The following is a 25,074-nucleotide window of genomic DNA, read 5'->3' on the forward strand; positions in this document are numbered from 1 at the left end:
TAGCCGGGTGTGCTGGTGTATGCCTGTAATCCCAGCTATTTGGGAGGCTGAGGTGGAAGGATCACTTGAGCCTGGGTGGCGAAGGTTGCAGTGAGCCAAGATCGCGCCACTCCACTCCAGCCTGGGCAACAGAGTGAGACCATGTCTTAATAATAATAAGAGTAAGAATAATGGCTTAGGCCGGGCGCGGTCACTCACGCCTATAATCCCAGCACTTTGGGAGGCCCAGACAGGCGGATCACGAGGTCAGGAGATTGAAACCATCCTGGCTAACACGGTGAAACCCTGTCTCTATGAAAAGTAGAAAAATTAACTGGGCGTGGTGGCAGGTGTCTATAGTCCCAGCTACTCGGGAGACTGAGGCAGGAGAGTGGCAGGTGAACCCAGGAGGCGGAGGTTGTGGTGAGCCGAGATCATGTCATTGCACTCCAGCCTGGGTGACAAGAGCGAAACTCCGTCTCTCTCTTTCTTTAAGAATAATGGCTTAATTAGTGTAACTCTGAGTGCAGTCACTGGACCAGCAAGCCTTGGCTTGTTGCAAATGCAAACTCCGGGGCCCCACTCAGATCTGCTGAATCACTTCTGGAGGTGGGGTCCAGCCATGCGGGTCTTTTCGAGTCTCGCAGGTCGGACTCTGGTGCACGTTAATCTTGAGAACCGATGCACGTCCCCCAACAACAGGTCTCCCAGCAACCCCATTTAGGTCAGCTGCTGACCCAATAATGACTACACTTCCTTCCCACCTTCCCCACTTTGGCAGTCATTGACTGGGAGATACAGCAGGGCCTGCTGAGCTCAGAGGACCGGGACCAGGGAGCGACCGTCTTCCTTCGAGAGATCCAAGACCCCTACAAACACATCCTTGAAGACTGCGCCCTCGGGATGGTGGACCGGCTCGCGGACGGCTGCCTGGACACTGACGCCCAGAACCTTCTCAGCAGCCTCAAGGGCCGCATCACTGACACGCACCCCGGAGTCCTCAAGGCCCACCGCCTGCCATGGAGCCGCGACCTGGTAAACCCCAAGAACAAAATTCATGCCCGCTACCTGAAGGAGCTGGGTGAGCAGTTTGTGGCGAGGGCCAATCACCAGGTCCTCGAACGCCTCTGTGAGCTGGATGTGGCTGGACGGGAGTTGGCGTGGCTCTACCAAGAGATCCGTCACCACCTTTGGCAGAGCTCGGAGGTCACCCAGAACTTCTGCGGACGCCAGGAACTCCTGGCCCGGCTTGGGCAGCAGCTCAGGCACGATGACAGCAAGCAGCACACCCCCCTGGTACTCTTCGGGCCCCCGGGCATTGGAAAGACGGCCCTGATGTGCAAGCTGGCTGAGCAGATGCCAAGGCTGCTCGGGCACAAGACGGTGACCGTCCTGCGGCTGCTGGGGACGTCGCAGATGAGCTCGGATGCCCGCGGCCTGCTGAAGAGCGTCTGCTTCCAGGTGTGCCTGGCCTATGGGCTGCCTTTGCCCCCTGCCCAGGTTCTGGATGCCCACACCAGGGTGGTCCAGTTTTTCCACACCCTCCTCCACACCGTCTCTTGCAGAAACTTCGAGTCTCTTGTGCTCCTGCTGGATGCTATGGATGACCTGGACTCTGTCCGCCATGCTCGGAGGGTTCCCTGGCTGCCTCTCAACTGCCCCCCAAGGGTGCACCTCATCCTCTCAGCTTGCTCGGGGGCACTGGGGGTTTTGGACACCTTGCAGCGAGTGCTCCTGGACCCGGAGGCCTACTGGGAGGTGAAGCCCCTCTCTGGAAACCAACGCCAGGAGATGATCCAACACCTGCTGGTGGCTGCAAGGAGGACGCTGAGCCCGGTGCACACAGATTTGTTCTGGGCCAGCCTCCCGGAGTGTGGGAACCCGGGGCAGCTGAGGCTGGCCTTTGAGGAGGCCCGGAAATGGGCCTCCTTCACCGTGCCTGCACCACTGGCCACCACCGCAGAGGAAGCCACGCACCAGCTCTGCACCCGTCTGGAGCAGACACATGGGCAGCTCCTCGTGGCCCACGTGCTGGGCTACATCGTGTCTTCCCGGTAAGTCTCTGTGTTTTGAAACTCTTATTTATTTATTTATGTTTAATTTTTTATTTTTAGAGATGGGGGTCTAGTTATGTCACCCAGGCTGGAGTGCAGAGGCATGATCATAGTTCACTGCAGTCTCAAGTGATCCTCACGCCTCACCTGCTGAGTAGCTGGGACTACAGGTGTGCCCAGCAAAATATAATTTTTTAATTTTAATTTTTAGAGATGGGGTCTGACTCTGTCACCCAGGCTGGAGTGCAGTGGCATGACCGTAGGTCACTACAGTCTCCAACTTCCAGGCTCAAGTGATCCTCCCATCTCAGCCTGCCGAGTAGGGTAGCGGGGACTACAGGCATGCACCACTGTACCCAGATAAATATTTTTTTTATTTTTGTTTTTAGAGATAGGGGTCTGGGTCTGTCTCCCAGGCTGGAGTGCAGTGGCACAGTCATAGCTGACTGCAGTCTCCAACTCCGAGGCTCAAGTGATCCTTCCATCTCAGCCTGCCAAGTAGAGTAGTTGGGACTACAGGTGTGCAACACCATGCCCAGCCAAATGCAATTTTTGTTAGTCAACTATACCTCAACAAAGCTGGGAAAATAAATCCACACATGCAAAAGAAAGAAAGGGCTGCCTACATGGTTGCTTAGCCGAGTGAAAGTCTCGGGGCTATGAATTGCAACAAACTAGGCCAGGCGCAGTGGCTCACACCTGTAATCCCAGCACTTTGGGAGGCTGAGGTGGGCAGATCACCCAAGGTCGGGAGTTGGACCAGCCTGACCAACATGGAGAAACTCTGTCTCTACTAAAAATACAAAAAAATTAGCCAGGCATGGTGGTGCATGCCTGTATTCCCAGCTTCTCGGGAGGCTGAGGTAAGAGAATCACAGGAATCCAGGAGGTGGAGGTTGCAGTGAGCCAAGATCACGCCATTGCACTCCAGCCTGGGCAACAAGAGCAAAACTCCATCTCAAAAAAAAAAAAAAAAAAAAAAAAAAAAAAAAAAATTGCAATAAACTTGGGTCGTGATAGTCTGGGGCCATTGCTCAGAGATGCCAGGTGTGGATGAGGAGTCAAAAGTAACATGCATATATTGCTTTTTGGATATAGCAAGAAAAAGAAAGGAAGGAAGGAAGGAAGGAAGGAAGGGAGGGAGGGAGGGAGGGAGGGAGGGAGAGAAACAGGGAAGAATGGCAGGCAGGCAGGAAGGAAGGAAGGAGAGAGAAAGGAAGGAAGGAAGGAGAAGAAGAGAGAAAGAAAGAAAGAAAGAAGAAAGAAAGAAAGAAAGAAAGAAAGAAAGAAAGAAAGAAAGAAAGAAAGAAAGAAAGAAAGAAAGAAAGAAAGAAAAAGAAAGGCCTGGTATGGTGGCTCACGCCTGTAATCGCAGCACTTTGGGAGGCCAAGGCAGGTGGATCACTTGAAGTCAGGAGTTTGAGACCAGTCTGGTCAACATGGTGAAACCTTGTCTCAACTAAAAATACAAAAAATAGCCGTCATGGTGGCGGGCATCTGTAATCCCAGCTGCTCGGGAGGCTGAGGCAGGAGAATCACTTGACCCCAGGAGGCAGAGGTTGCAGCGAGCCAAGATAGTGCCACTGTGCTTCAGCCTGGGTGACAAAGGAAGACTCCACCTCAAAAAGAAAGAGAAAGAGAAAGAGAAAGAGAAAGAGAAGGAGGGAAGGAAGGAAGGAAGGGAGGGAGGGAGGGAGGGAGGGGGGGAGGGAGGGAGGAAGGAAGGATAGTAAGAAAGAAAAGAAAAGAAGGAAGGGAGAGATAAAGGAAAGAAAGAAAGAAAAGGGAAGAAAGAGAAAGAAGGAGGAAGGAATTAAGCCAAGAGGAGGAGGAAGAACGCACGGAATGGACGGACAGGACAGGGGGACAGAAGGATCCGAGGATGCCAATTCATGGAAGACGGAAGGAAGGGAGGAATAAAACAAAAGCGAAAGCAAAAACAACAAGCAGTAGAGAGGAAGGGGTTAATCAGAAAGACCAAGCAGCCACAGTCCCTCCCCTGAGTTTGTCCTCTGCCGATTGGTGGAGACACCAAGGAACAAAACCTTGCCTTTACTGCAACTGGCCAACAGCAAACACTCAAAACTACCATCCAAAATACTGGACGACATAGTTTTGCCTCTTTTCAGTTTTAGGGGGATTTTTGTTTTGTTTTGCTTTGTTTTTTCTCAGCCTGTGCCATTTCAGACTTTTATCAGTTACCACAGATTCATCTGGAGGGTGGTGGTCTGCTTGTTTCTTTGCCAGAAATAGAAACACATTCCTGCTAGTGCAAGAAATAAGAGAATAGGCTAGGTGCAGTGGCTCATACCTGTAATCCCAGCGTTTTGGGAGGCTAAGGTGGGAGGATCACTTGAATCCAGGAGTTTGAGACCAGCCTAGGCAACACAGTGAGGCCCCTGTTTTGTTTGTTAAAAAACAAAATTTTTAAAAATTAGCTGACCATGGTGGTACGCACCTATAGACCCAGTTACTCAGGAGGCTGAGATGGGAGGATCACTTGAGCGCAGGAGTTGAAGGCTGCAGCAAGCCATGATTGTGCCACTGCACTATAGACTGGGAGACAAAGGAAGACCTTGTCTCAAAAGAAAGAAAGAAGAAAAAGGAAAGAAGGAAAGAAGGAAGGAAGGAAGGAAGGAAAGAAGGAAGGAAGGAAGGAAGGAAGGAAGTGTGTGTGTATGAGAGAGACAGAGACAGAGAGAGAGAGAGAGAAAGAGAGAGAGAGGGAGAGAGTGAGAGAGATCGAGATCCATTGGAGAGTTAGGGAAATTCAGGGCCATCTTATAGCTGACTCCAGGGACATACCCCAGATTTCCCAACTGTAAGAGTACAAATACCGCCTGGGGTGCGTGGCTCACACCCATAATCCCAGCACTTTGGGAGGCCAAGGTGGGAGAATTACTTGAGCGCAGGAGTTCAAGACCAGCCTGGGCAAAAAAATGAGAGCCCCTGCCTCAGTGAAAAATAAAAACATTAGCTGGACGTGGCTCACACCTGTAGTCCCAGCTATTCAGGAGGCTGAGGCAGGAGGATTCATTGAGTCAGGAGGTCATGGCTGCGGTGAACTGTGATCATGCCACTGCACTCCGGCCTAGGCAATAGAGCAAGACCCTGTCTCCAAAAAAAAGTGCAAATAACAACTGGGGCATGTTCCAGAATAGAGGGGTGGCCCATTGGGCCATCTGGTGAAGTTGGCTTGGAGTAAGTGAGTTGTCATGGAAACTGTCATAAAAATCAGAGCAGTTTCTCCTTCTTTCTCCCTCTGGGGTCCTCTCTGCACATCAACTCCTCTTATAGACTCTTCCTTCAGCCTCTCTGGAACTTCAGCTTGCCTTCAGCCACAGCTGGCATCAGGAGCTCATATTTCTGTGACCAGGTGCCATCTTGCCATCTTACTGACTTTTTCTTTGGGTCCTAATTCCAAAGTACAGGGAGACAGAAATCAATTGGTCTATGGTCCCATGTCTGGTTCAATTAGTAAAGCCAGGTCTCTCACAGAGGTGGCAGGGAGGTGGTTTATGAAGCATGAAGATAAGATGGATGATTTTGGTTGCTCCAGTTCCATGAAAATATGTTATGCTTACACATCAGATCCATGTGGCGGGATGGTGACAGCTTCGCTTTTGGAGCAGACCTGAGATCCTTCTAGGCCAGAGGTCATCACCTCAGGATAGTTCTCCCCTCCCAACCCAGGGGACACTAGCAGTGTCTGGAGACATTTTTGGTTGTCTGACTGAGCAGGGTGGTGCTCCTGGTGTCTTTCCTGAGTGGAGTCCAGGGGTGCTGTTTAACACCCTGCAGTGCAAAGGATGGTCCTACTTTAGAGAATGATCCAGCCCCAGATGTTGATAGTGCAGAGGGTAAGAAACCTTGCCTTAGCATGAGAGACCCTATCTCCATTCATCCGTCCATCAATCCGTCCCTCCCTCCCTCCTTCCATCATCTCTGTCATCCATCAATCCATCCACCCATCCATTCATCCATCCATCCATCATCTCGACCTTTCATCCATCCATCCATCGTCTCTATCTTCCATCCACCTATCCATCATCTCGATCTTCCATCCTTCCATCGATTCTCTCCCTGTGTTGCCTAGGCTAGTCTTGAGCTGTGGCCTCAAGCAGACCTCCTGCCTCAGCCTCCCAAAGGTCAGGGATTACAGGCGTGGTCCACCACACCCAGCCCACTTATCCTAATTAAAGACATGCCTTGGTGGGCCAGGGTGGAGTGGGGTGGGTGCAGTTGATTTCTGCATTATTTTCCTTGAGTTACCTCGTCCTTCCCTCCCTATACTGTCTGTCTCAGACCCCTTTGAGGTTGAGGAGTGAGCGGTTTATGGTTCTGTAGGTGTGCATGCAGAGGAAAAGATTGGCACTTTGGGAGACCAAGGAGGGTGGATCACGAGGTCAGGAGCTGGAGACCAGCCTGGCCAACATGGTAAAACCCCGTCTCTACTAAAAATACAAAAATTAGCTGAGTGTGGTGGCATGCACCTGTAGTCCCAGCTACTCAGGAGACTGAGGCAGGAGAGTAACTTGAACCCGGGAGGCGGAGGTTGCAGTGAGCCAAGATTGCACCACTGTACTCCAGCCTGGGCGACAGAGCAAGACTCTGTCTCAAAAAAAAAAAAAAAAAAAAAAAAATCGGAAAAGGTCTTCCTTGGTGAGTACTGCCCTAACCGGGCTTGGGCCCTCGTGGGCACTGTCCAAATGCTGATCCCAGGTGATGTGCTGGACACCGAGTGGGTGGCTGTATCCCTCCCTCTCTTGGCTTCTGCATCCTCCAAACGCAGAAGACATGAAATGTGCCTCAAAGGCCCACTCCTCCTCCCTTCAGGCACGGTCTCTCGGAGGCGGAGCTGAAGGATGTTCTGTCCTTGGACGACGAGGTACTGCAGGCCGTGTACCGGGACTGGACCCCGCCCAGCAAGGAGCTGCTGCGCTTCCCGCCCCTGCTGTGGGTGCGACTTCGTCGGGATCTGGGATACTACTTGGCCCGGCGGCCCGTGGATGGCTTCACCCTCCTGGCCATTGCCCACAGGTAGGTCCAGGCAGCAGTGGCAGGGGCACTGGGTGGGACCCCAAGAATGAGGAGGACTCACTGGCCAGGGCTCTTCTCAGTATCAGATCCTTCACTCCCCAGGAAATCAAGTCCAGTTAGGATTCTGACACAATTCACTCATTTTTAAAATTGAGTTGAGGCTGGACGCAGTGGCTCATGCTTATAATCCCAGCACTTTGTGGGGCCAGGGCGGGAGGATTGCTGGAGGCCAGGAGTTGGAGATCAGCCTGGGCAACATAGAGAGGCCCCATCTCTACAAAAAATATAAAAAAATTAGCTAGGTGTGATGGTACACACTTGTGGTCCCAGCTACTTGGGAGACTGAGGTGGGAGGATCACTTGAGCCCAGGAGTTTGAGGCTACAGTGAGCCGTGATTGCACTGCTGCACTCCAGACTGGGTGACAGAGTGAGATTCTGTTTCAAACTAAACAACTAAACTAAACTAAACTAGGTGAAGTTCACGTAACATAAAATTCACCATTTTATTTTATTTTATTTTACCACCATGCCTGCTATTTTTAAATTTTTTTTTATAGAGACAGAGTCTCACCACATTGCCCAGGCTGTTCTCGAACTCCTGGGCTCAAGAGACACACCTACCTCAGCCTCCCAAAGTGCTGGGACTACAGGTGTGAGTCACCATGCCTGGCCAATTCACCACATATTATTTTATTTATTTATTTTATTGTTTTTTGAGACAGAGTCTTGCTCTGTTGCCCAGGCTGGAGTGCAGCAGCACGATCTCGGCTCACTGCAACCTCTGCCTCCCAGGTTCGAGTGATTCTCCTGCCTCAGCCTCCTGAGTAGCTAGGATTACAGGCATGAGTCACCACACCTGGCTAATTTTTGTATTTTTAGTAGAGACGGTTTTCACCATTTTGGCCAGGCTGGCCTCAAGTTCCTGACCTCAGGTGATCTGCCTGCCTCGGTCTCCCAAAATGTTGGAATTACAGGCATGAGCCACTGTGCCCGACCAGAATTCACCGTTTTAAAGTGGACAATTAGCTGGTATTTTAGTACGATCACAATGTTGCACCCCTCACCTCTGTCTAGTTCCAGAACGTTTTCATCCCCCCAAAAGGTGACCCCGTCCCCATCAGCAGTCACTCCCCATTCTCCTTCCCTAACCCCTGGCAGCCACTCATCTGCTTCCTGTCTCTCTGGATTTGCCTGTTCTGAGCATTTCAGATCAATGAAATCTCACACTATGCGGCCTTTTGTGTCTGGCTTCTTTCACTCAGCATCATGTTTTCAGGGCTCATCCACATTGTAGCAGGGATCAGTGCTTCCTTCCTTTTCATGGCTACATAATATTTCATTGAATGGATGGACCACGTTTTGTTTATCTTCATCTATGGATGGACACTTGCATTGTTTCTACATTTTTGCTGTTGTGAACATGCAAGTGTAAGGTTTTGCTTGAACACCTGTTTTCTTTCCTTCCCTTCTCTTCCCTTTCCCTTTCCCTTTCCCTTTCCCTTTTCCCTTCCCTTCCCTTCCCTTCCTCCCTCCCTCCCTCTCTGTCTCTTTCTTTCTTTCCTTCTTTCTCTTTCTTTCCTTTTTTTTTTTTTTTTTTTTGATGGAGTCTTTCTCTGTCACCCAGGCTGGAGTGCAGTGGCACCATCTCAGCTCAGTGGCACCATCTCAGCTTACTGCAACCTCCACCTGGGAGGAGTGATTCTCCTGCCTCAGCCTCCTGAATAGCTGGGATTACAGGCATGCAACACCATGCCCAGCTAATTTTTGTGTTTTTTTTTTAGTACAGACAGGGTTTCACCATGTTGGCCAGGCTGGTCTCAAACTCCCGACCTCAGGTAATCTGCCTGCCTCGGCCTCCCAAAGTGGTGGGATCACAGGCATGAGCCGCTGCACCCGGCCTGAACACCTGTTTCTTAATTCTTCTGGGTATATACCCAGGAGTGGATTTGCTGGGTCAGGTGGTAAGTTATTTTATGTTTAAATTTTGGAGAAGCCCAAATGTTCCTCTTTGAAATCCCACCTGTAATTACATTCCTGAGATTACAGGCGTGTAATTACAGGTGGGATTTCAAATTTATGAAATTTATGTAAGGAAAATAAATTTACGTAAGGAAAGTAAATTTATGTAAGGAAAGTAAATTTATGTAAGGAAAGTAAATTTATGTAAGGAAAAATAAAACATGGACCAATTTAGAGAGAGATGTGATGTATCAAATAGCACAGGTGGCCAACAGAGTGGTTTAGGATGGCTTGGGATTGGGGAACTGCCTCCAGGAAGACAGACAGCCGCCTTTGAGCTCAATGGGTCCCCCGGGTCCATCAGCCTGTGTACTCTCTCTGTAGACAGCTGGTCGAGGTGGTCCGTGAGCGCTACCTGTCGGGATCCGAGAGAGCCAAGAGGCATACCGTCCTGGCTGACTTCTTCTCAGGGACCTGGAGCCAGGGTACCAAGAAGCTCATCACTCTGCCACTTGTAGGGAAACCCCTAAACTTGGACCGAAAGGTGAAGTACCTGGGACCCCCACTCTCCACCTGCAGCCTCCACCCTGCCCGGCATTGCTCACCTCCTTCCTTCCTCTTTTTGCACTTAAAACCTCCTCCTGACCTACTTCTCCTTTCCCACAGAGGGGAAGATGTCCCTTCTATCCCATTTTTTTTTTTTTTGAGACAGAGTCTTGCTCTGTTGCCCAGGCTGGAGTGTGATGATGTGATCTCAGCTCACTGCAACCTCTGCCTCCTGGGTTCAAGCAACTCTCCTGCCTCAGTCTCCCGAGTAGCTGGGATTACAGGTGCCCGCCACCATGCCCGGCTAATTTTCGTATTTTTGGTAGAGACAGGGTTTCACCATGTTGGCCAGGCTGGTCTTGAACTCCTGCCTGGGCAACAGAGAGAAACTCTGTCTCAAAAACAAACAAACAAACAAACAAACAAACAAAGTTCAGAGTTATTGTGAACTCTTCTCCCTGATGTTAAAATCTTATATAAGTGTTGTATAATGATTACAACTAGGAAATTACACTTTTAATTATTTGGTTACAGCTTGATGTTTCTTTTTCTCTGTCTCCGCTGCTGGACTGGGGAGGCTAGAGACAGGACCAGACTCTATTCTTTTTTTGGTGCTGACCGACCTTCCTTCCTTCCTTCCTTCCTTCCTTCCTTCCTTCCTTCCTTCCTTCCTTCCTTCCTTCCTTCCAACGGAGTCTTGCTGTCACCCGGGCTGGAGTGCAGTGGCATGATCTCAGGTCACTACAGCCTCCGCTTCCCCGGTTCAAGCGGTTCTCCCGCCTCAGCTTCCCTAGTAGCTGGGACTACAGGTGTGCCACTGCACCTGGCTAAGTTTTGTATTTTTAGTAGAGGCAGGGTTTTGCCATGTTGGCCGGGCTGGTCTCAAACTCCTGGTCTCAAGTGATCTGCCTGCCTTGGCCTCCCAAAGGGCTGAGATTACAGGCATGTAGTTACAGGTAGGACTACCACACCAAGCCTGGTGCTGACCCTTCTCCTCTCCAATGACCCAGAGGCCCATTCACAAATCCTCTCCTGTGTGCCCAGAGTTCCTGCAGGCTCAGCTTCATCCTGTCTCTCCAGGGCATGGTCTGAGCCTGTTTCATTCACTTAGCCTCTCAGTCTCTTGCCCTAGTGCATCCTCCCAAGGATGCTTCTGACCATTCAATCTGATTATGCCTCTTGTCTAAAACCTTCCATAGCTCCCCAGTGCCCTCAGTCTTGAGCCTGACCTACCCAGCCTGATATTCAGTGCCTTCATGATCTGCTGCTTATAAGCTCCCTACTCTCATTCCCCACCAGCATCCCATAACCTGCTTTGTATAATTCAGTCCTCCTAAACTCAGCCTGCTCTTTCACACCTCCAGGCCTTTGCCCATGCGGTTCCCTTGCCCTGGAATGCCATTGTTTTCTGACACATTTTGCCACATAGATGCCCACTTAATTCTGAGGCTCAGTTCCAATGCCTCTACCTTCAGGAAACATTCCCTATTCCTCCCGGAAAGTCCCATGACCTCTGGCTTCGATTCTCTGAGTCCCAAAAGTCGTCCTCTGCCCCAGCCCTGACCAATGGGCACACGGGAGTATGTCTGTCTGACATTGCATTCTCATCCTCTCCAGCACCGTCTGGAGCATGAGGTGAATGAATGAGCTTGTGTGTGGAGTGAATGAATGGGCTTGTGTCCAAGCTGCAGTCTCCCTTCTCCTCTGCCAGGTGGCCCCTCAGCCTCTGTGGTTCTCAGACACGGTTGCAAACCTGCGGAAGCTGAAGGAATTGCCTTATCATCTGCTTCACTCGGGCCGCCTGGAGGAACTGAAACAGGAGGTTCTGGGTAAGGGCTTCCCCCATCTCAGGGGACTGAGCCTGGTGACCGCACCGCGCTCCAGCCTTCTGGAGCCTGGGGAGAGTGAAGGGCAAACGTGGAAATCCTTCGTGCCTCCTAAGGCAGAGGTTCTCACAAGGGGCAATTCTACACCCAGGGAATGCCTCACAGTGTCCGCAGATAGTTTTGGTTGTCACAGCTAGGGGAGAAGGCGCTACTTGAATCTGGGGGTGGAGGCCAGGGATGCTGCTCAATGCCTTACAGTGCACAGGACACCCCACCAAAGAGAATAATCTAGCTTCAAATGTTGTTAGCGCATAGGGTGAAAATCCCTGCCTTATCATGAGAGACCCTATCTGTCTGTGTGTCTGTCTGTCTATTTGTCAATCCATCCATCCATCCATCCATCCATCCATCCATCCATCCATTTATCCACCCATCTTTCTGTCCATCTATCCATCTATCCATTCATCCATTCATCTATGCATCCATCTAACCTTCCAACCATCCAACCAGCTATGTGTTTATTCGCCCATCCTTTTGTCTGTCCATTCATCCACCTAGCCATCCATTCATCTATTTATCCACCCATCTTCTGTCTGTCCATCCATACATCCATCCGTCCACTCATCCACCTCTATCTATCCATCTAACTATCCATTTATCCACCTGTCCATCCATCTATCCATCTAACTATCCATTTATCCACCCATCCATCTATGATCTCCTTTTTGAGCCGTGAGCTAGTTCTAACCATCCATCCATCCATCCATCCATCCATCCATCCATCCATCCATCCATCCATTTATCCACTCATCCTTCTGTCTATCCATCCATCCATCATTCTATCTATCCATCCACCCATCTATATGTCCATTATCTATTCATTCATCTACCTTTCTGGTCATCCATCCATCCATCCATCCATCCATCCATCCATCCATCTACCCATTATTCTATCCATCCACCCACATATCTTTCTGTTTGTCCATCCAAGCATCAATCCACCCAACTATCTATCTATCTATCTATCTATCTATCTATCTATCTATCTATCTATCTATCTATTCACCCATCCCTCTGATCCTCAACCAGAAGAGATTCTGCCCTCCCAGGGGACACTTGACAATGTCTGCAGACATGTTTGATTGTCACACTTGGGGTGGGAGTGCTACTGGTATCTGGTGGGTGGAGGCCAGGGATGCTGCTTTACATCCCACAGTGCATAGTTCAGCCCCTTACCGCAGAGAATGATCCTGCCCCATTGTCACTACTGCTGAGCCTGAGATGCCCTGGAAGAAATGGAGAGATGATTCTCCCCTCCCAGGATGAACTGGAGGGAGGTAGGCACTTCCCACATCCTCCCCTCTTCTCTCCCTCAGGCAGCATGAGCTGGATCTCCTGCCGGGGCATCTCTGGGGGCATTGAAGACCTGCTAGACGACTTTGACCTGTGTGCCCCTCACCTGGACTCTCCTGAGGTTGGTCTGGTGCGTGAAGCCCTCCAGCTCTGCCGCCCTGCTGTGGAACTCCGAGGCATGGGTGAGTCCAGATGGCCTGGACAGGAGTGATCAGGACGGGCACTGACTTCTAGAAACACGCTCTCCTCATTGAGTCATGAGCTGGATTTTCATCAACCCTCATACCTTTCCTGTCTAAACATGTGAATTTTTCCCCAGCACTGTTTCTATAATTTTTTTTTTTGACACATGGTATCGCTGTGTCACCCAGGCTGGCGTGCAGTGGTGCAATCATAGCTTACTGTAGCCTCAAACTCCTGGGTTCAAATGATCCTCCCACCTCAGCCTCCTGAGTAGCTAGGACCACAGGCCCACAGGTAGGCACCACTGTGCCTTGCTAATTTTTCTACTTTTTGTAGAGACGGGGTCTTACTGTGTTGCCCAGGCTAGTCTCAAACTCCTGGGCTCAAGTGATCTTGCCTCAGCCTTCCAGAGTGCTAGGATTATAGACATGAGCCACGGAACCTGGCCTAGAATTTTAAATTGAGCCTGGGAGAACTTTGGAATGAATACTACCAAAGCAGTGCCCATCCTGTCACCCTGGACTTTTCTTTAGAAAGTGCCAGGTAGGGCCAGTCGCAGTGGCTCACACCTGTAATCCCAGCACTTTGGGAAGCCGAGGCAGGCAGATCACAAGGTCAGGAGTTTGAGACCAGCCTGGTCAATATAGTGAAACCCTGTCGCTACTAAAAATACAAAAATTAGCAGGGCGTGGTGGCGGGCACCTATAGCCGCAACTACTTGGGAGGCTGAAGCAGGAGAATCGCTGGAACCCCGGAGGCGGAGGTTACAGTGAGCTGAGATCGTGCCACTGCACTCCAGCTTGGGTGACAGAGTGAGACTCCGTCAGGAAAAGAAAGAAAGAAAGAAAGAAAGGAAGGAAGGAAGGGAGGGAGGGAGGGAGGGAGGAAGGAAGGAAGGAAGGAAGGAAGGAAGGAACGGAGGAAGGAAAGGAGCCAGATAGGAACTATTTCAAGAAAACTCTAGGAAATTATGTAAGTACATATATGATAAAAGAGAAAACAAAGTTCCCACATATTTTTTATTGATGAAATTCAAAATATAATAATAACTGAGTACAAAACTTAGGGTTTAAAGTTGGTTTTCACTATTATCTGGTCTATTGCAAACACATGGCTGTAAAAATTATTCTCAGGCTGAGCATGATGGCTTACGCCTGTAGTCCCAGCTACTTGGGAAGGTGAGGTGGGAGGATCACTTGAGCCTGGGAGGTTAAGGCTGTAGTAAACTGTGATTGCTCCCTGGGTGACAGAGCGAGACCCTGTCTCAAAATAAACAAACCAAAAAAAAAAAAAAAAAAACCTATTCCTAGCTCCCAGATGACTTGGGCGGAGTCTGGCCCTCAGATTGCCATTTGCTACTCCCTGTCCTAGAGCTTGAAGAATCTCTCCAAGTCTTCAGACACTCTGGCCAGGAGGATGTTCTGTTTGGTTTTGTTTTAATTATAGCAAAATACATGTCTTAACCATTTTTTTTTTTTTGAGACAGGATCTCGCTTCATTGCCCAGGCTAGAGCACGGTGGCATGATCTCAGCTCACTGCAACCTCCTCCTATCAGGCTCAAGCGATCCTCCCACCTCAGCCTCCTGAGTAGCTGGGACTACAGACATGCACCATCATGCTCGGCTAATTTTTATATATTTTGTAGAGACGGGATTTTGTCATGTTTCACAGGCAGGTCTTGAACTCCTGAACTCAAGCAATCCCCTGCCTCAGCCTCCCAAAGTGCTGGGATGACAGGCATGAACCACGGTGCCTGACAAGATTAAATATATTAATAATGTGCAGCTATCATCACGATTCATCTCCAGAATTTGTTAATCTTCCTAAAGTGAAACTCTGTCTTCATTAAACACTCACTCCCTGTATTAACCCGTCTTCACCCTGCTGTAAAGAAACATCCAAGACTGGGTAATTTACAAAAGAAAGAGGTTTAATTGACTCACAGTTCTGCATGGCTGGGAAGGCCTCAGGAAACTTGTGGCAGAAGGGAAAGAGGTGTGTCTTACAGGGCAGCAGGTGGGAGTGAGGGAGCAAAGGCAGGGAAAACTGCCTTATAAAACCATTGGATGGCCAGGTGTGGTGGCTCACACCTATAATTCCAGCACTTTGGGAGGCTGAGGCAGGCAGATCACTTGAGGTCAGGAGTTTGAGACCAGCCTGGCCAGCATGGTGAAACCCCATGTCTACTAAAAACATAAAAATTTGTCAGGTGTGGTGGCGCACACCTGTAGTTCCAGCTACTTGAGAGGCTGAGGTGGGAAAATTGCTTGAACACGGGAGGCAGAGGTTACAGTGAGCCAAGATTGCGCCACTGCACTCCAGCCTGGGCGACAGAATGAGATCGTCTCCAATAAAACCCAAAAATCCATCAGATCTCGTGAAAACTCACTGTCATGAGAACAGCATGGGGGAAACCATCCCCACGATCCAATCGCCTCCCATCTGGTCCCTCCCTCATGGGGGATTATGGGGATTACAATTCAAGATTAGATTTGGGTGGGGACACAGCCAAACCATATCACTCCCCATTCTCCCTTTACCCCAGTCCCTGGCAACCACCGTGCTATTTTCTGTCTCTATAAATATGACTGCTTTAGGTATTTCATATAAGTGGTATTTTACAGTATTTGTCGTTTCATTCACATTGTAACATATGTCAGAATTTCCTTTTTTTTTTTTTTTTTTGCACAACAGAGTCTCACTCTGTCACCCAGGCTGGAGTGCAGTGGCACAATCTCAGCTCACTGCAACCTCCACCTCCTGGGTTGTTCACACAATTGTCCTGCCTCAGTCTCCAGAGTAGCTGGGATTACAGGCGTGTGCCACCACACACAACTGATTTTTGTATTTTTTAGTAGAGATGGGGTTTTGCTCTGCTAGCCAGGCTGGTCTCGAACTCCTGACCTCACATGATCTGCCCACCTTGGCCTCCCAAAGTGCTGGGATTACAGGCATGAGATACCATGCCTGGCTAAGAATTTCCTTCCTTTTTAAGGCTGAATAATATTGCATTGTATGAATATGCCACATTTTGTTTATCTATTCATCTGTCTGTGGACATTTATTTGTGTGTTTCTACTTTTGGCTGTCGCGAAAAGGAATCGCTAGATCACATGGCAATTTTGTGTTTAACTTTTTGAGGAACCACCACTTCATTTTCCACAACAGCTGCACCATTTTACAATCAAACTATGGGAGACAATATATAATATCTTTTTATCTACCCATTTATGTTCAGCGATAGGGGCCTGTGAATTAAACTAACAAAAGACAGCTTTACAGGAGAAAGGGCTCATATGTTTTAATTTTATATGCACAGAAGTTTCACAGAAGATAAGTGAAAACTCAGAGGAGTGTTTAGACCTGGGGCCTTAAATACCATGTTAACAAAGGGCAATAAATTGTGAGGTGAGTTCACAAAGGAAGGGGGAATATTCAAGATGTTTAAGTCTCTGTATCCAAAGTGCTTCCCCATGGATGTGAGTAGCATGTTAAAAAGGATGGCCAGTGGCCTGTGATTCCTATGCAGAGCTTCTAATCCTGGCTCTGTAAAGCATCCTTGAACTGTCTGCTTCTCTATATTCTCCTGGCCATCAGGCCGGAAGTGGCAGCACCACTGCTTCTCTTTATTCTCCTGGCTATCAGCCCAGAAGTGGCAGCAGAAGTGGCAGAGACCTGATGGTTTTATAAGGGGCTTCCCCCTTCACTCGGCTCTCATTCTTCTCTCTCCTCCCACCTTGTGAAGAAGGGCATGTTTGCTTCCCCTTCCACCATGATTGTAAGTTTCCTGAGGCCTCCCCACCTCTGTGGAACTGTAGGTCAATTAAACCTCTTTCCTTTATAAATTACCCAGTTTTGGGTATGTCTTTATTAGCAGCATGAGAACGGACTAATACACACATAGACCAGTCATGGTCAAGACCACAAATTTTGAGCTCTACTGTGTCGATTGAAATCTTGGTGCTGCCACTTATGGCAGTGTGACCTTGCAGACCCTTTACCATCACTCCCAGTGCCCCACAGCCCTCAGTTTTCGCATCTGCAAAATAGGGATGCTGAGTGACCATCCCAGCTAGGGCTGCTGGGAAGAGTATGTACATCAATTCACACAGAACCTCCACCCGTGATGCCATCTAAGGTCATGTTACTGTCACATAATAGCACTGTTGACATGAACAGCCTTGGATGGGCTATTTCTGCCCTGAAACCCTATTTGTGTCAACTGCAAAATGTGCGATTGAACTAAAATGTGCCCAGAACTCCACCCAATATGAAGATGATGGTGCCTGTAATCATTTATGCCTTTCTTATACATTCACACAATCCCTACTGATTACCTGCCATTACCCCAGCTCCCACTGGGACCTAAACATAGTTAATGTTTGTCTCAGCCTTTAAGAGAGGGAGATGGGGCCGAGTGCGGGGGTTCACGCTTCTAATCCCAGCACTTTGGGAGGCCCAGACAGAAGGATTGCTAGAGGGCAGGAGTTCAAGACCAACCTGGGCAACACAGCGAGACCCTATTTCTATAAAAATATTAACTAGTTAAAAATAGATAAATAGATGGCTGGGCACAGTGGCTCACGCCTGTAACCCCAACACTTTGGGAAGCTGAGGCAGGCAGATTACTTAAGGCCAGGAGTTTGAAACCAGCCTGGGTGACGGTGAAACCCCATCTCTACTAAAAATACAAAAATTAGCCGGGTGTGGTGGTACATGCCTGTAATCCCAGCTTCTTGGGAGGCTGAGGCACAAGAATTGCTTGAACCCGGGAGGCAGATGTTGCGGTGAGCCGAGATCGCGCCACTGCACTCCAACTTGCACGACATAGCAAAACTCTGTCTCAAAATACACAAATAAATAAAGAGAAGGAGATGGAGCAGCATACCAAACAACTGGAATTTAAGGCAACCGGAAAGAAAAATAACGCGAGAGGAGCTCGCCAGGAGTTGTAAACCTTGATGGAGCAATTTCGCAGGAAAACAGCCTTGGGCATGACTTCCCAGTTTAAGGAAGATTTAAAAGCCCAGATCTCTCAGCACGTTCCTTGCAAAGCCCCTTGATTGACAACCTGTGGCAACGCCAGCTCCAAGGAGGAGGAGTAGGAACAAATATTATCACCAGAGGGCGCTGCTGGACAACCATGTGCTCTCCGTACATCCAAGCTGGGAAATGGGGAACATTCAACATCACATCCTAAATGATCCAACGCGATCACGAGTCGTTTTTTTTTGAGAAGGAGTCTCGCTCTGTCACCCAACCTCTACCTCCCGGGTTCCAGCGATTCTCCTGTTTCAGCCTCCCGAGTAGCTGGGATTACAGGCCCGTGCCACTATGCCCGGCTGATTTTTCTTCATAGCCCATTTTTTTACAGAACAGTTTTAGGTTCACAGCAAAATTGAGTGAAAGGTACAAAGATTTCCAATATATCCCTCCTCTGATCCTGCTTTATTGAAAAGATTGGGTCTGTGCACAGTGGCTCACACGTATAATTCCAGAGCTTTGAGGGGTCGAGGAAGGAGGATAACTTGAGCCCAGGAGTTTGAGACCAACCTGGGCTACATAACGAGACCCCGTCTCTACAAAAAACAAAAAACTAACCAGGCGTGGTTACGTGCACCTGCAGTTCCAGCTACCCGAGAGGCTGTGGCTGGAAGATCGCCTGAGCCCAGGAGTTTGAGGCTGCAGTGAGCTGTGATCGTGCCACTGCACCCTGTCTCTAAAAAAATAAATAACTGGGCACGGTGGCTCACGCCTGTAATCCCAGCACTTTAGGAAGCCGAGGCGGATGGATCACTTGAGATCAGGAGCTCAAGACCAGCCCAGCCAACATGGTGAAACCCCGTTTCAGCTAAACACACAAAAATTAGCTGGGTGTGATGGCAGGAGCCTGTAATTCCAGCTATTCGGGAGGCTGAGGCAGGAGAATCGCTTGAACCTGGGAGGTGGAGGTTGCAGTAAGCCAAGATTGTGCCATTGCACTCCAGCCTGGGTGACAGTCTGAAACTCCATCTCAAAAATAACTGAAATAAAATAAAATAAAATAAAATAAAATAAAATAAAATAAAATAAAATAAACAAATAAATTAGCTGAGCATGGTGGCACATGCCTGTAGTCCCTAGTATTTGGGAGGCTGAGATGGGAGGATTGCTTGAGCTCAGAAGTTTGAGGCTGCAGTGAGCTTTGATTGTGCCACTGCACTCCAGCCGGGACAACAGAGTGTGATAAAAGAGGAAGGAAGAAAGGAAGGGAGGGAGGGAGAGAAGGAGGGAGGCAGGAAGGAAAGGGAAGGGAAGCCTTCTAGGCCACATGGGCAAAGGCTGGAGACTGGAAACAGCTGGGTGCAATTGAAGCAAGGTAAGTGTGTCTGGAGAGCAGAGAAGGAGACAGGAGAGGACAGCAGAGGCCAGTAGCTGAGGTATTGTGTCTTTTCTTTTGTCCTGGAGCCCCTGCAGGGAGTGGAGACTCAATTGGCAGGAGGGTACAGGGGGCTCAATCCAGGCAACTTAGTCTATATCCCTTTGTTGCAGAGAGGAGCCTCCTGTACACAGAACTGCTGGCCAGACTCCATTTCTTCGCCACCTCACATCCAGCACTGGTGGGACAGCTGTGCCAGCAGGCCCAGAGCTGGTTCCGGTTGTGCACACACCCTGTGCTGGTGCCCCTCGGAGGATTCCTCCAGCCCCCGGGAGGACCCCTCCGGGCAACCCTCAGCGGTTGTCACAAAGGTGAGTCTCCCCAGCGTAGCAAAAATCCCAGCAAGAACCTGCTTGCTTGGGGGCAGTGAATGCTGGGTGTTTGAGGTTGTCCTCTGGGACTCCCTTGTGCTAGTCAGGAGGCCCCAAGCGTGCCATCAGAGCCTGCCCCTGCTGTCTCATGCCGAATCGACTCTCTCTGCCCCCCGCCAAGGGACTGTAGATGTCTCATATAAATTCTGCTAATAAGCCTCATGCTAGGGGATGCCTCCAAGCTTCCCATCTCCAAGGGATTGGTGCCCATCTGACAGTTTCAACTGTTTACAAACTCATGCTAATAAATCTGAAAGCTAAGAACTGATGCCTGACAGGCCCCTGAGAAGCTGATGGAACTGTAAGAAGCCTCTGGAATCCCAGAATGTAACGGAGAAAAGAGGATTTAGGTTTTGCTATCCATTTGTCATTCACTTTTCTCTTCCTTCCATTCATCCATCCATCTATCCATCCATCCATTCATTCACCTTCTTACTCTTCCATCCAATTACCCTCCCATCCATTCATTCATCTATCTACTTCCCACCCTTCCATTCATCTATCCATCCATCCATCAACCACCCTCCCACCCACCCATCCATTCATCCACTCATCTTCTCTGCCACCCTTCCATCCATCTACTGCCACCTTCATCCATCCATCCATCCATCCATCCATCCATCCATCCATCCATCCATCCATCCATCTTCCCACTCTCCCATCCATCTACCCTCCTACTCTTCCATCCATCTATCCATCCATTCACTCATCCACCCCCCCCTTTCATACATCATTTGTCTATTCATCCAATCATCTACCCACCCTTCCATTTATCCATCAATTCATTTATCAAACCACCTTCCTCTCCATCCATCCATCCACCCACCCATCCATCCATCCATCTATCCATCCACCCTCCCACCCATCCACCCATCCATCTACCCACCCTGTCACCCTTCCATCCATCTATCCCCCGTCTATAAATCCATCTACCTCCCACTTTTTCATCCGTCTGCTCTTCCACTGTTCCATCCATCCACCCATCCACCCACCCATCCATCTATCCATCTACCCTACCACCGTTTCATTTATCTAGCCCCATTCATCCATCCACCCATCCATTATTCATCCATTCACCCAATCATTTACCCACCCTTTCATTCATCTATACATCCATCCATCCATTCATCAAACCACCTTCTTATCCTTTCACCCATCCATCCACTCACCCACCTACGCACCTTTCCTTCCATCCATCCACTCACTCATCCATTCATCCATTCATTCATCCTTCAACCCTTTCTTTCTTCCTTCCTTCCTCTCATCTATCCACTCATCAGTCATCCACCCCTCTACCCACTTATCCTTCCATTTTCTTCATCTGATCATCTTCCATTCACTCACTTACCCCTCCACCCATCCACACACTTGGCCATTCATCAACTTTCTCACTTCAATTTCATCTAGAAACTGATTCCTCCACCCACCCATCTACCTGCCCATCCCTTCACCCACTCACTCATCCAGCTAGCCGCCTGTCTACCCACTCGTTGACCTCCATTCACCCATCTATTTATCTGCTCACCCACAATCTCTCACATTGATTGTGAGACCACTGAATTCACTTGTGGTTCAAATGTCAGAGCTCTCACTGTGCCACATGACCTGGTAGTGAGAGCTGCACTCCGCAGGCCCATTATTTTCAAAATAGAAATGCTAACAGACACTAAGTACAGTGCATGGAGGAGTTGATTTAGGGGCAGCCGCTAGAATGCTGTGTTGAAGGGGATTCTGAGACTGAAGTTGGCATAGTGGAAAAGAGTGTGAATTTGTTAGGATATAGACTCAGAAGTTGTAAAAAAACAATGGCCAAAATATCAGTGGCTTAAATAAAATAGGAGTTTAATTCTCTCTTATGAAATAGTTCAAGCAAAAGCAGAGGTAAAAGGGAGTTCTTAGGGTGTCTGGCACCCATACTCCTTCAATCTGGCTGCTCTGCCATTTTCAGTGTAGGGCTGTCCTCATTGGCCCAAGATGGCTGCTCCAGCTCCTACCATCAAGATGGCATTCCAGCCAGTGGGAATAGGAGAAGCAGATGGCAGGTCTCTTCATTTTAAGGGCATGACCTAGAAGCAGAACTAATATTTCTATTCCTGTCTCATTGGCAAGAACTTGGATATCTCCAACTGTAAGGAAGCCTGGGAAATATGGTCTTTTCTTTCTTCCTTCCTTCCTTCCTTTCTTTCCCTTCCTTCCCTCCCTCCCTTCCTCCCTCCCTCCTCCTCTTCCTTCCTTCCTTCCTTCCTTCCTTCCTTCCTTCCTTCCTTCCTTCCTTCCTTCCTTCCTTCCTTCCTTCCTTCCTTCCTTCTTCTTTCTTTCTTTCTTTCTTTCTTTCTTTCTTTCTTTCTTTCTTTCTTTCTTTCTTTCTTTCTTTCGTTGCAATGCAGTTTTGCTCTTGTTGCCCAGGCTGGAGTGCAGTGGCGCAATCTTGGCTCACTGCACCTCTGCTTCCCGGGTTCAAGCCATTCTCCTGCCTCATCCTCCCAAGTAGCTGGGATTGCAGGCACACGCCACCACACCCAGATAAATTTTGGTAGATACCTGGTTTCACCATGTTGGCCAGGCTGGTCTCAAATTCCTGACCTCAGGTGATCCACCCACCTTGGCCTCCCAAAGTGCTGGGATTACAGGGGTGAGCCACTGTGCTCAGCTAGGGAAATATGGTCTTTGTGCAGATAACCATGTACTCAGCTAAAACCTATCAGCTTTTGGGTTTTATTACTAACAGTGAGATTATACAATGGCTATGGAGGCACAAATCACACACAATGCTATAATTGAATAATGATGTCCATTATGGCACAGGCATAGGAAGTTACAGCTTAGAGTGACATTTTTGTCGTCTCTGGGGCAGGGAAATGTTCTGTGTTTCAGATCCACTGTGCCCCATTCTACATCCTCTAGTCCTGTTAAAGTTCAGAAAGTTCTTACCCGTGTGGTCTTCAGTTTGTTCATTTTTAAAATGAAAAGTATGGCCGGGTGCGGTGGCTCACGCCTGTAATCCCAGCACTTTGGGAGGCTGAGGCAGGTGGATCACGAGGTCAGGAGTTCAAGACCAGCCTGGCCAACATGGTAAAACCCTGTCTCTACTAAAAATACAAAAATTTGCCGAGTGTGGTGGTGGGCACCTGTAATCCCAGTTACTTGGGAGGCTGAGGCAGGAGAATCACTTGAAACTGGAAGGCGGAGGTTGCAGTGAGTGGAGATCGCGCCACTGCACTCCAGCCTGGGCAAAAGAGCAAAACTCTGTCTCAAAAAAAAAAAAAAGAAAAATGAAAAGTATGAGTTAATATTTCCAAGGTCACACAATGAGTGCATGACAAGAAAAAAAGTAAAAGAGGCTGAGAACAGTGATTTATGCCTGTAATCCCAGCTCTTTGGGAGGCCAAGGCAAGAGGATCTCTTGGGCCCAGATGCTCAAGACCAGCCTGGGCAACATAAGGAGACCCTGTCTCTACAAGAAGTTAAAAAAAAAACAAAAAAAGCTGGTCATGGTGGCATGTGCCTATAGTTCCAGCTACTCAGGAGGCTAAGATGGGAGAATGGCTTGAGCCCAAGAGTTCAAGGCTGCAGTGAGCTATGATTGTGGCAGTGCACTCCAGACTGGGTGACAGAGTGAGACTCTATCTGAAAAAAAAAAAAGAAAAGAAAAGAAGAAGAAAGGGAAGGGAAGGAGAGTGGGAGGGGAAGGGAGGGAAAGGCTAGGGAAGAGGGATGGAACTGGAGGGATGAAAGAGGGGAGGAAGTGAGGAAGGAAGGACCTTGGCAGCACGTCCCCGTCTTGACAGGCCTTATAACGTTTCCGGCCTGGGGCTTGTCCGTGTTCATTGGCAGCGTTCGGCCAGGTCCGGGCGATTCCTTGGTCGTTCCAGGGGTACTATTCGTGTCGGGTGTGGCGGTGGCGCTTCCGCGTCGCCCGGTGGCGGGGCCCTTACGGGGACAGAGGTCGGGCAGTCTCGGTCCCGGTTTCTGTGCTTACCTCGGATTATCCAGGTGGGCCGACCCTTGGCAGGGCCGTTGATGGTCTTTGCTTCGCACTTCTGTACGTTCCTGCCACTTTATGCCCGTCCCTGGCAGGGCGGGCCGGGGACGGGCCCGTCTTGCCGCGGGCGCGCCCGGGTCTTTCACGGGATGGTCACTGCTCGGGCCCGGGCGGGCTTTTCACGCTGGTGCCGTCGCACTTGGCTGGCATGGCCGGCCGGTCCGGCCCGCCCCGGCTTCGGGGCCGGCCGTCTCATCGCTGGCTGTCTGCGGCATGTTCGGCCTTAGGCCGGAGCTTTCCTCTTCGGGCCTGGCCGTGGGACCGGGTGGACCCGGTGCCGGTTCGCGCCCGGGCTGGGCCGCCCGCCTGCTGGTCTTGCTGGCCGGTCCTTCTCGTGTCTGCCGGGCGGCGTGCCTCGCTGTCCTGCCGCCCCCGGGCGGCCGGGGCCGTTGCAATCTGCTTCGCTAGGGCGCGCCGGTGCTGCTCCTGCGCCTTGTCGTTCCAGAGGCTGTCCTCGTCGGTTCTGTGCATGAGATAGGGAAGGGAAGCAGGGAGGGAGGAGGGAAGGGGAGGAAAGGGAAAGGGAGGGAAAGGGAGGAGAAGAAAGGAAAAGAAAACAAATCCCATCTCCTTACTCTCTGTCCCAGTGAGGTGGAAACAAAATTCTGTATTCTCAGAGCTTGACTGGCTCTGATTCAACACCACCTCCCAACCATTTTACACACGGGGGAAAAGGACTTCCTTTCTTTACTCCAGGACATTCAGAAAGTTCAGTTTCTTAATGTCTAGGCCCACGTTTTCTCCAATATATCTTGGCCCTTCTCTCTCTCCAGTGATATTTTAATCATACTCCACCAGGCAGAGAGCCTTGGGGTGTGTTCGCCAAATTCATTGGCAAATATATTTATTTTTTTCTTTAGGACATCAGCCTTACTTTTCTATACCTGTTGAACTCAGAGATGTCAAAAACAGAATCTTCATTCTCAGCCAATATAATTTCTTTCTTTTCTTTTCTTTTTCCTCCCTTCCTTCCTTCCTTCCTTCCTTCCTTCCTTCCTTCCTTCCTTCCTTCCTTCCTTCCTTCCTTCCTCTCTCTCTCTTTCTCTCTTTCTCTCTTTCTCTCTTTCTCTCTTTCTCTCTTTCTCTCTCTCTCTCTCTCTCTCTCTCTCTCTCTCTTTCTTCTTTCTTTCTTTCTTTCTTTCTTTCTTTCTTTCTTTCTTTCTTCTTCTTCTTTCTTTCTTTCTTTCTTCTTCTTTCCTCTTTCGTTGTGAGACAGAGTCTCCCCTCTCACCACGGTGGATGCAGTGTGTGATCCAGCTCCTGCAACCGCAACCTCCGGGTCAATCATTCTCCTGCTCAGC

At 49.4% G+C, this 25,074-nt stretch overlaps 1 protein-coding gene across 1 annotated transcript; it reads left to right on the forward strand.

The window, feature by feature from the left end:
* Positions 1-750: 750 nt before the first annotated feature.
* Positions 751-24,251, forward strand: LOC104660991 (NACHT domain- and WD repeat-containing protein 1). The gene is made up of 7 exons (XM_030926375.1): positions 751-2,033; positions 6,870-7,073; positions 9,418-9,577; positions 11,291-11,408; positions 12,782-12,940; positions 19,474-19,671; positions 23,566-24,251. Exons 1-7 carry the CDS (start codon positions 883-885, stop codon positions 24,249-24,251), a joined length of 2,676 nt encoding a protein of 891 aa, XP_030782235.1. The 5' UTR covers positions 751-882.
* The last annotated feature ends 823 nt before the right edge of the window (positions 24,252-25,074 follow it).

This window comes from Rhinopithecus roxellana, unplaced genomic scaffold, assembly GCF_007565055.1.
Source record: "Rhinopithecus roxellana isolate Shanxi Qingling unplaced genomic scaffold, ASM756505v1 contig2247, whole genome shotgun sequence".
Taxonomy (NCBI): Eukaryota; Metazoa; Chordata; class Mammalia; order Primates; family Cercopithecidae; genus Rhinopithecus; species Rhinopithecus roxellana.

What these genes read in the sequence shown, in the direction of transcription:
- LOC104660991 (XM_030926375.1), top strand. Translation starts at nt 883, where the DNA reads ATGGTGGACCGGCTCGCGGACGGCTGCCTGGACACTGACGCCCAGAAC. An exon ending in GGCTACATCGTGTCTTCCCG is followed by an intron (nt 2,034 to 6,869) that starts GTAAGTCTCTGT and finishes TCCTCCCTTCAG; the next exon opens with GCACGGTCTCTCGGAGGCGG. An exon ending in CTCCTGGCCATTGCCCACAG is followed by an intron (nt 7,074 to 9,417) that starts GTAGGTCCAGGC and finishes CTCTCTCTGTAG; the next exon opens with ACAGCTGGTCGAGGTGGTCC.